The following is a 10,875-nucleotide window of genomic DNA, read 5'->3' as shown; positions in this document are numbered from 1 at the left end:
CTTTGTTTTATGGCTCTGTGCTTAACTTTTATTGCAAGGAAGGACTACTTTATAAATGTATCTTATTAACATTTTGTTTTATCATACTCACTGGGATTATTATTTTTTTTTTAAACTTTTTAACTAGGCAAATCAGTTAAGAACAAATTATTACTTACAATGACAGCCTACCAGGAAACAGTGCCTTGTTCAGGGGTAGAACAACAGACTTTTAACTTGTCAGCTTGGGGATTCAATCCAGGAACCTTTTGGTTACTGGCACAACACTCTAACCACTAGGCTACCTGCCACCCCAATAGGAATAGCTCTCTTAACATGCGTCTTTGTATATAAAGATCTAGATCTTGCAATAGATTTATTCGTAATCATAATCTTCAATAGCCAATTTTTTCCCTACCTAGATGAATTTGAGTCAAGAGGAACTCAGTGGTTTGCAATATAATCAACATGCTCCATCTTTAAAATAATCACCTTTTCAAACATAAAAGCTTTCAATATTTCAAAAAAAGACCTTGAATCAAACTGGGGAGGTTTTCAGATAGATAGCAGCGGTGGAATTAGATTGAAGAAAAAGGGGGGAAAATTAGATGGTTGACCTTTTCATATTCCTCCCCCGGTACTGAATTTGCTTGAGGGCACTATAGGGCATAGTGCAGTGGTGCATTGAATTATCACCACCACTCATGTGCTGCAAACCTGTTCCCGCATCCTCCCCATGCACACACACACGCACACATTCCATAATAGGGTTAGGAATACAGTGTGTATCAGAGAGAGAGAGAATGCTTGTACACCTGAGTGTTTGATGATTAAAGCTTTGAAACAAATGATTGGTTCTCTTCAGGATGGAGAGGAGGAGGAGGAGAGGAGCTAGTTGTGGGCAACAAGGTGGTGTCAAATCTTTAGCAGAACATGTGTCATTCTGCTGAAAGATCACACAGTGGCTGACAGCTCCCGGCAGGGAAACATGTCAACATGCTGACAGATGCCCTGCTATTGGAAGGTTGGGATGACTTTTTAGTTGACCAGGCTTTCACCTTGGTGAAGTAAAAAGTACAAAACGTAAGGGAGTTGACAGATAAGAAACAAGACTTGTAGAGACTGTTTTGTAGTGGCTTGCCAAAAGGTGAAGAATGTTACGTCTTTGTCGAGAGAAAGAGTTTGAGTCACAGACAATGCCAACACCACTTGTGTGTCTGTTTCTTGTCTTTTTGGCATAGGTTTTTTGGCAAACAAGTCATTGATAATTGTCTCGTCGTGTCCTAATGATACATTATGAAAGAGCTCTGTACTGCAGACAGTGTTAAAAAAAAAATACTATAGAACTTTGTGATCTACATAATATAAAGTCATCACCACCACAAAGTAGTGGGCTTTTGTATCTGTCAAGTTTAAACAAGTGTGGGTCTACAGAGAGAAGAGTTTGTATGGATAAGCATACCCAGGAAATGGCTTACTCACAACAATTGTCTACTTATTGTGACAGTGATTGAATTGAACAAACTTTGTTGATCCACAGAGAGGGGCATTGGGTAAAGAAGAAAATATCCATTTTTTTTTTTTTACGATAGGCTACATCTGCATAACATGAATAATGCAATTATCATACATATGATCAACTCATTCATTCCTTCAACTAATTTCATTCCAAACTATTTTATAACCGCCTCAAGGTAAATACACAGTCACTGCAACCTTTAGGCATTTATGCCAGTTGACTACTACAGGTACATGTTTTGATTGAAACATGCAAACCATCCATCCCATCCATGACATCTCTATCTCCTCTCTCCATTCTCTCTCCTCCATCCAGAGCCCATACTGTGTGATGTGGGGGAGTTTCACTGCTATGACGAGGTGACCTGCATCCCCGAGGGCTGGCTCTGTGATGGGGAGCCTGACTGTCCAGACGCCTCGGACGAAACCCCGGACAGATGTAAGTTACTAATTCACACGTTCATCCATGCACCCATTCACCAAACACTTCAATCCAGAAAGATGTAATTCAATAATTTACTCATCAATTTATGCACTCATTCACCCATTCACTTTACAGTTCATTCCCGCCTACAAGGTAACCATATTATTTCACATTCTGTGATTTATTCAATGCTTTATCCTTCCTCTAACTGAACATATTCTTTATTGTTTCTGTAAATTTTGAAATGGGTATTGCATCATCCTAATATCAATTTTAGATCTTTAAACTGATACTAGTGCTCATTTCATGATATTATCAAATGTGACCAGCTAAGAAATCACTGTAGCCACGTTTACAATTCCCTCCACAATCTTATATATTGATAGCGAAGACCTTTCCCATTGAACTCCCATTTGTGAGAAGATTGTACAATATTGTGCTAAAACGTAGCGTATATCCAAGGTTGCAGTGGGCCAAGTCTCCCTTCACCAGGTATTCCATTATCATTTAGATTAACCGTGTTGGCTCCATTTTATTTACTAAGCCTGTGGAGAGAAACCCTGAATATTCATCATGGGAATTTGTCGCAGCTTATTATCATGGATTATGTATTGATAGAAAAAGGAATTAGATCAGCTTTGAGCCCCGCAAAGAGAAGCACAGTGAAATTAAACCTTGTTTATAGGCTACCAGCACTGTGGCTCCAATAACCTAGTGCTCTGGTTCTAATACCTAACGGCAGATGAATGGCAGACAGACATTCGGTGTGGTGTGTGTGTGTGGTCTCTTAGACAAAGTACAGCCTTTGTAAGGAGATATTTTATGTGTTATCAGTGAAGGCACCATGCAATACTTTATTAGTGCTTTGTGTTGAATGGAGTATAATTGATGGCTGTTTCTTATCCAACTGAAGATGAGGGTCTGTGTTTTATGATATGTTTCAGGATGTGTTTCTTGGGACCTGAGTTTTCCCAGTTGCACTCTCCATGCAGTAGTTGTGTCCCTCCCTGCATCTTCCAGGGAATGGTCATGTCATGGTACCATTTGCTAGTCCCAGGCTCTGCCTCAGTGGAGTGTAATCACCACATGGGAGAGCAGCCTTGCATTCCATTACCCTGAGACACACACACAAACATAGATATACACAGATATATACACACACACACACACACCTTGCATTCCATTACCCTAAGACTGTAGTAGGTAACTGGTTTAGATGCTCAGCCATGGCATGGCTTACCCTGCAGGGACCAGACAGCTGACGCTCGCTACTGTTACCATTCTGCACCGGGGAAACTGGGGAAAAGGACACTCTCCTGAGATGGCTGAACGCCAGTGAATTGTAAAGTGGCCATTCCGGAGGTCTCAGAGCTAAGCAGACAGTCTCGACAGAGGTAATAAAGAGTTCAAATAAAACAGTGTTTGGGAGACACATCCTTCTGTTGGCCCTGTGGTGGCTAGGGTTACTGTTCTAGAGCCACATAAGCATGTACATGCTGACTACTGGTTAATGACTGTGTACAAAACATTATGAACACCTGCTATTTCCATGACATAGACTGACCAAGTGGATCCAGGTTGAAAGCTATTATCCCTTATTGATGACACTTCAATCAGTGTAGATTAGGGTTGAATATTTTCCCTGTATTTTACAAAAGTTCCATCCCGAGAATAAATCACTTTTCTTCTGGGTAACCCGGTATTTCCCGCCAGAACCAGGTCATTCAAAAGCTTTATAAAGCAGAAACATGTCTGGATTTGATTAGAGCTTTGATCAGCATGAAAATTCAAACATGATGCTACCTAAGCCTGATTAAATACATTTTATAAGCACGACATTAATGCTATTTAATGAGCCCAAGACCAAAAAAGCCTGAATGATTGTACTGATTATATATGATATAGGCTATTGCACGTTACACACAACAGAAACACATAACAACCCATAGATGTAGCTAGCTATATGCTCTCTTGGGTAAATAAATGAAACTACTGTACAGTAGATCCAGTAGGCTAATCTTTTTGAGTGTGAACTGTATTACTGTACTGTTTTGTATTATACTGTATTATGTGGACTGGATTTACGGATTTACGGATCGTTCAAACCATGATATAGCAGAAGAGAACATACAATTTATGTAAAGCGCATGCGCCCTACAAAGTTACATGTACAGGCTAGCGAATTTGATTAACATTTTCAAATGTATTATGGCCTATTTGTATAATTAGTACGCTGACACATGCAGTTGAAGTTGGAAGTTTACATACACCTTAGCCAAATATATTTAAAATCCGTTTTTCACAAATCCTAACATTCAATTCTAGTAAATATTCCCTGTCTTAGGTCAGTTAGGATCACCACTTAATTTTAAGAATGTGAAATGTCAGAATAACAGTAGAGAATGATTTCTTTCAGCTTTTATTTCTTTCATCACAATCCCAGTGGGTCAGATGTTTACATACACTCAATTAGTATTTGGTAGCATTGCCTATAAATTGTTTAACTTGGGTAAAACGTTTCGGGGTAGCCTTCCACAAGCTTCCCACAATAAGTTGGGTGAATTTTGGCCCATTCCTCCTGACAGAGCTGGTGTAACTGAGTCAGGTTTGTAGGCCTCCTTGCTCGCACACACTTTTTCAGTTCTGCCCACAAATTTTCTCTAGGATTGAAGTCAGGGCTTTGTGATGGCCACTCCAATACCTTGGGTTTGTTGTCCTTAAGCCATTTTGCCACAACTTTGGAAGTGTGCTTGGGGTTGTTGTCCATTTGGAAGACCCATTTGCGACCAAGCTTTAACTTCCTGACTGATGTCTTGAGATGTTGCTTCAATATATCCACATAATTTTCCCTCCTCATGAGGCCATCTATTTTGTGAAGTGCACCAGTCCCTCCTGCAGCAAAGCACCCCCACAACATGATGCTGCCACCCCCGTGCTTCACAGTTGGTTGGTGTTCTTCGGCTTGCAAGTCTCCCCCTTTTTCCTCCAAACATAACGATGGTCATCATCAGACCAGAGGACATTTCTCCCAAAAGTACGATCTTTGTCCCCATGTGCATTTGCAAACTGTAGTCTGGCTTTTTTATGGCGGTTTTGGAGCAGTGGCTTCTTCCTTGCTGAGCGGCCTATCAGGTTATGTCAATATAGGACTCGTTTTACTGTGGATATAGATACTTTTGTACCTGTTTCATCCAGCATCTTCACAAATCAAATCAAATTTGATTTGTCACATACACATGGTTAGCCTTTTAAGTATAGGGGGCAGTATTTTTGTTTTTGGCTAAAAAACGTACCCATTTGAAACTGCCTATTTCTCAGCCCCCGAAACTAGAATATGCATATAATTGTCAGATTAGGATAGAAAACACTCTAAAGTTTCCAAAACTGTCAAAATATTGTCTGTGAGTTTAACAGAACTGATATTGCAGGTGAAAACCTGAGGAAAATCCAATCAGGAAGTGCCTCTTTTTTTGAAACCTCTCTGTTCTTATGCATGCCTATCATCCATTTAAAGGGATATCAACCAGATTCATTTTTCCATGGCTTCCCTAAGGTGTCAACAGTCTTTAGACATAGTTTCAGGCTTTTATTTTGAAGAATGAGCGAGAACGATCACATTGCGTAAGTGGATAGGTGGGGGCTCTCAGAGTGAGTTTTGCGCAACAGAGAAAGGCGGCCATTGTTTCTCCCGGTCCTATTGAAAAACCAACACTCCCGGTTGATGTATTATCGAATATATATTTGAAAACAACCTGAGGATTGATTATAAAAAACGTTTGACATGTTTCTGTGGACATTATGGATATTATTTGGAATTTTCGTCTGCGTTGTCGTGACCGCTCTTTCCTGTGGATTTCTGAGCATAACGCACCAAACGAACGGAGGTATTTGGATATAAAAATAATCTTTATGGAACAAAAGGAACATTTGTTGCCTAACTGGGAGTCTCGTGAGTGAAAACATCCGAAGATCATCAAAGGTAAACGATTAATTTGATTGCTTTTCTAATTTTCATGACCAAGTTACCTGATGCTAAGTGTACTTAATGTTTTGTCGAGCGATCGATAAACTTACACAAACGCTTGTATTGCTTTCGCTGTAAAGCATCATTTCAAAATCTGAGACGACAGGTGGATTTACAAAAGGCTAAGCTGTGTTTTGCAATATTGCACTTGTGATTTCACGAATATTAATATTTTTTAGTAATATTATTTGACTGTGGCGCTATGCTATTCAGCGTTGCTGATGACAATTATCCCGATACCGGGATGGGTAGATCAGAGAAGTTAGCAGATGTTAATGCGAGTGTAGCGAAATGCTTGTGCTTCTAGTTCCGACCGTGCAGTAATATCTAACAAGTAATCTAACAATTTCACAACAACTACCTTATACACACAAGTGTAAAGGAATGAATAAGAATATGTACATATAAATATATGGATGAGTGATGGCCGAACGGCATAGGCAAGATGCAGTAGATTGTATAGAGTACAGTACATACATATGAGATGAGTAATGTAGGGTATGTAAACATCATATAAAGTGGCATTGTTTAAAGTGACTAGTGATACATTTGTTACATCCAATTCTTTATTATTAAAGTGGCTGGAGATTTGAGTCAGTATGTTGGCAGCAGCCACTCAATGTTAGTGATGGCTGTTTAACAGTCTAATGGCCTTGAGATAGAAGCTGTTTTTCAGTCTCTCGGTCCCAGCTTTGATGCACCTGTACTGACCTCTCCTTCTGGATGATAGCGGGGTGAACAGGCAGTGGCTCGGGTGGTTGTTGTCCTTGATGATCTTTTTGGCCTTCCTGTGACAGGGTGGTGTAGGTGTCCTGGAGGGCAGGCAGTGTGCGCCCGGTGATGCATTGTGCAGACCTCACTACCACCGCTAGAGACTTACGGTTGTGGGCGGAGGAGCAGTTGCCGTACCAGGTGGTGATACAGCTCTCGATTGTGCATCTGTAAAAGTTTGTGAGTGTTTTTGGTGACAAGCCAAATTTCTTCAGCCTCCTGAGGTTGAAGAGGCGCTGTTGCGCTGTTGCGCCTTCTTCACCACACTGTCTGTGTGGGTGGACCATTTCAGTTTGTCCATGGTGTGTACGCCGAGGAACTTAAAACTTTCCACCTTCTCCGCTTCTGTCCCATCGATGTGGATAGGGGGGTGCTCCCTCTGCTGTTTCCTGAAGTCCATGATCATCTCCTTTGATTTGTTGACTTTGAGTGTGAGGTTATATTCCTGATACCACACTCTGAGGGCCCTCATCTCCTCCCTGTAGGCCGTCTCGTCGTTGTTGGTAATCAAGCCTACCACTGTAGTGTTGTCTGCAAACTTGATGATTGAGTTGGGTGAACAGGGTGTACAGGAGAGGGCTGAGATTGCACCCTTGTGGGGCCCCAGTGTAGAGGATCAGCGGGGTGGAGATGTTGTTTCCTACCCTCACCACCTGGGGGCGGCCCGTCAGAAAGTCCAAGACCCAGTTGCACAGGGCGGGGTCGAGACCAAGGGTCTCGAGCTTAATGACGAGTTTGGAGGGTACTATGGTGTTAAATGCTGAGCTGTAATCGATGAACAGCATTCTTACATAGGTATTCCTCTTGTCCAGATGGGTTAGGGCAGTGTGCAGTGCGATTGCGTCGTCTGTGGACCTATTGGGGCGATAACCAATTTGGAGTGGGTCAAGGGTATCAGGTAGGTTGGAGGTTATATGATCCTTGACTAGTCTCTCAAAGCACTTCATGATGACGGAGTGAGTGCTACGGGGCGATAGTCGTTTAGCTCAGTTACCTTAGCTTTCTTGGGAACAGGAACAATGGAGGCCCACTTGAATCACGTGGGAACAGCAGACTGGGATAGGGATTGACTGAATATGTCCGTAAACACACCAGCCAGCTGGTCTGCGCATGCTCTGAGGACGCGGCTAGGGATGCTGTCTGGGCCGTCACCCTTGCGAGTGTTAACACGTTTAACCTCTAACACCTCCCAAACCCGGATCCGGGAGCACCCCCATCAGTAGAAAAGCTACTAGCATAGCCTAGCATAGCGTCACAAGTAAATACTAGCATCTAAATATCATTAAATCACAAGTCCAAGACACCAGATGAAAGATACACTTCTTGTGAATCCAGCCACCATTTCTGATTTTTAAAATGTTTTACAGGGAAGACACAATATGTAAATCTATTAGCTAACCACGTTAGCAAAAGACACCGTTTTTCTTACTCCACCATTTTTTCACTCCATCAGTAGCTATCACCAATTCGACCAAATAAAGATATAAATAGCCACTAACCAAGAAACAACTTCATCAGATGACAGTCTGATAACATATTTATTGTATAGCATATGTTTTGTTAGAAAAATGTGCATATTTCAGGTATAAATCATAGTTTACCATTGCAGCCACCATCACAACTCGACTAGAATAACTACAGAGAGCAACGTGTATTACCTAATTACTCATCATAAAACATTTCTTAAAAATACACAGCGTACAGCAATTGAAAGACACAGATCTTGTGAATCCAGACAATATTTCAGATTTTCTAAGTGTTTTACAGCGAAAACACAATATATCGTTATATTAGCATACCACATGTGCTAACATCACCCCAGCATTGATTCAAGGCAAAAAGAGCGATAACGTTATCACCACCAAAATATATTAATTTTTTCACTAACCTTCTCAGAATTCTTCAGATGACAGTCCTGTAACATCATATTACACAAGGCATATAGAGTTTGTTCGAAAATGTGCATATTTAGCGGCACAAATCGTGCTTATACAATGAGAAAAGTTGCCAAGCTGCCCAGAAAAATGTTGGGCGCCATCTTGGAGAGTCACCTAGTCTAATCAATAAATAATCATAAACTTGACTAAAAAATACAGGGTGGACAGCAATTGAAAGACAAATTAGTTCTTAATGCAATCGCTGAATTACATTTTTAAAATTAACGTTGCTGCGCAATACAGGGTCCGATAACGCAAGGCTACATTGCAAGTAATGGCGTTTTATGCATTTGACTATTTTCAACAGAACAACGATTTATCAGCATAAATAGTTCTTACTATTAGCTGAGCTTCCATCAGAATCTTGGGCAAGGTGTCCTTTCTCCGGTCTAATCGTCTTTTGGTCGAAAGATGTCCTCTTGTCCTGTCGAAATGGCCACTAACGTTCGGCATGTACCGGAAAAGTGTCCAACTCTTGAAAGTGCGTCACAAAGAAATGCCAGAAAATCGCAATACACTGCTATAAACTGCTATAAGTCGGTTTAAATTAACTACCTTATGATGTCTTTAACAACTATAACGAATAAAAACATGACCGGAGATATAGAACTGGCTAAACCAAAGCTTGGAAGGAGGCCAGTCCGACGTCCATTGTGCGTCAGGCGCATGGTTGAAAAGAAAGGTACTTCCGCTCCAGGATCTTATATAAGGTCCCAGATTGCGCAATCGACTCCATTCAAATTGTCACCACTTACTGACATCTAGAGGAAGGCGTATGCAGTGTTTGTAGCCCCACAGCGTTCACAGGGACTTATAAACTGACCTGGGAACAGGGACCACGATTTCAGAAATCTCACTCCCTGGCAGGAAAAGTGATGCAGAATGAGTTCTGTTTCACTCAGAGACATAATTCAAACGGTTTTAGAAACTAGAGAGTGTTTTCTATCCAATAGTAATAATAATATGCATATTGTACGAGCAAGAATTGAGTACGAGGCAGTTTAATTTGGGGACCAATTTTTCCAAGATCGAAATAGCACCCCCCATAGGCTCAAGAAGTTAACTGTTTTACTCACGTTGGCTGCGGTGAAGGATAGCCCGCAGGTTCTGGTAGCGGGCCGTGTCAGTGGCACTGTATTATCCTCAAAGCGAGCAAATAAGTTATTTAGTTTGTCTGGTAGCAAGACGTCGGTGTCCGCGACGGGGCTGGTTTTCTTTTTGTAATCCATGATTGACTGTAGACCCTGCCACATACGTCTCGTGTCTGAGCCATTGAATTGTGACTCTACTTTGTCTCTATACTGACGCTTAGCTTGTTTGATTGCCTTGCGGAAGGAATAGCTACACTGTTTGTATTCGGTCATGTTTCCGGTCGCCTTGCCATGATTAAAAGCAGTTTTTCGCACTTTCAGTTTTGCGCGAATGCTGCCATCAATCCACGGTTTCTGGTTGGGGAAGGTTTTAATAGTCACCGTGGGTACAACATCATCGATGCACTTGCTAATAAACTCGCTCGCCGAATCACCTTATACATCAATGTTGTTGTCTGAGGCTATCCGGAACATATCCCAGTCCACGTGATCGAAGAAATCTTGAAGCGTGGAATCAGATTGGTCGGGCCAGCATTGAACAGACCTGAGCACGGGCATTTCCTGTTTTAGTTTCTGTCTATAGGCTGGGAGCAACAAAATGGAGTCGTGCTCAGATTTTCCGAAAGGAGGGCGAGGGAGGGCTTTGTATGCGTCACGGAAGTTAGAGTAGCAATGATCCAGAATTTTGCCAGCCCGGGTCGCGCATTCGACATGCTGATAAAATTTAGGGAGCCTTGTTTTCAGATTAGCCTTGTTAAAATCCCCAGCTACTATAAATGCAGCCTCAGGATATGTGGTTTCCAGTTTACATCGAGTGCAATGAAGTTATTTCAGGGCCGTCGAGGTGTCTGCTTGGGGGGATATACACGGCTGTGATTATAATCGAAGAGAATTCTCTTGGTAGATAACGCGGTCGGCATTTGATTGTAAGAAAGTCAGGTGAACAAAAGGACTTGAGTTCCTGTATGTTGTTATGATCACACCACGACTCGTTAATCATAAGGCATACTCCCCCGCCCTTCTTCTTACCAGAGAGATGTTTGTTTCTGTCGGCGCGATGCGTGAAGAAACCAGGTGGCTGTACCGACTCTGATAACGTATCCCGAGTGAGCCATGTTTCCGTGAAACAGA

The 10,875-nt window shown here is 41.7% G+C and overlaps 1 protein-coding gene across 1 annotated transcript in view; it reads left to right on the top strand.

Annotated features, from left to right (window-relative positions):
• Positions 1-975: 975 nt before the first annotated feature.
• Positions 976-10,875, top strand: part of lrp1bb (low density lipoprotein receptor-related protein 1Bb) — a 346,624-nt gene continuing 336,724 nt past the window's right edge. Inside the window, exons 1-2 of the mRNA XM_039006274.1 lie at positions 976-1,003; positions 1,814-1,936. Of these exons, the coding sequence (XP_038862202.1) occupies positions 976-1,003; positions 1,814-1,936 (151 nt within the window). The remainder of the gene's footprint in view (positions 1,004-1,813; positions 1,937-10,875) is intronic.

This window comes from Salvelinus namaycush, chromosome 13, assembly GCF_016432855.1.
Source record: "Salvelinus namaycush isolate Seneca chromosome 13, SaNama_1.0, whole genome shotgun sequence".
Classification (NCBI taxonomy): domain Eukaryota; kingdom Metazoa; phylum Chordata; class Actinopteri; order Salmoniformes; family Salmonidae; genus Salvelinus; species Salvelinus namaycush.
The sequence above is the reverse complement of the archived record's forward strand: the minus strand, read 5'-3'. Positions and strand labels throughout refer to the sequence as shown.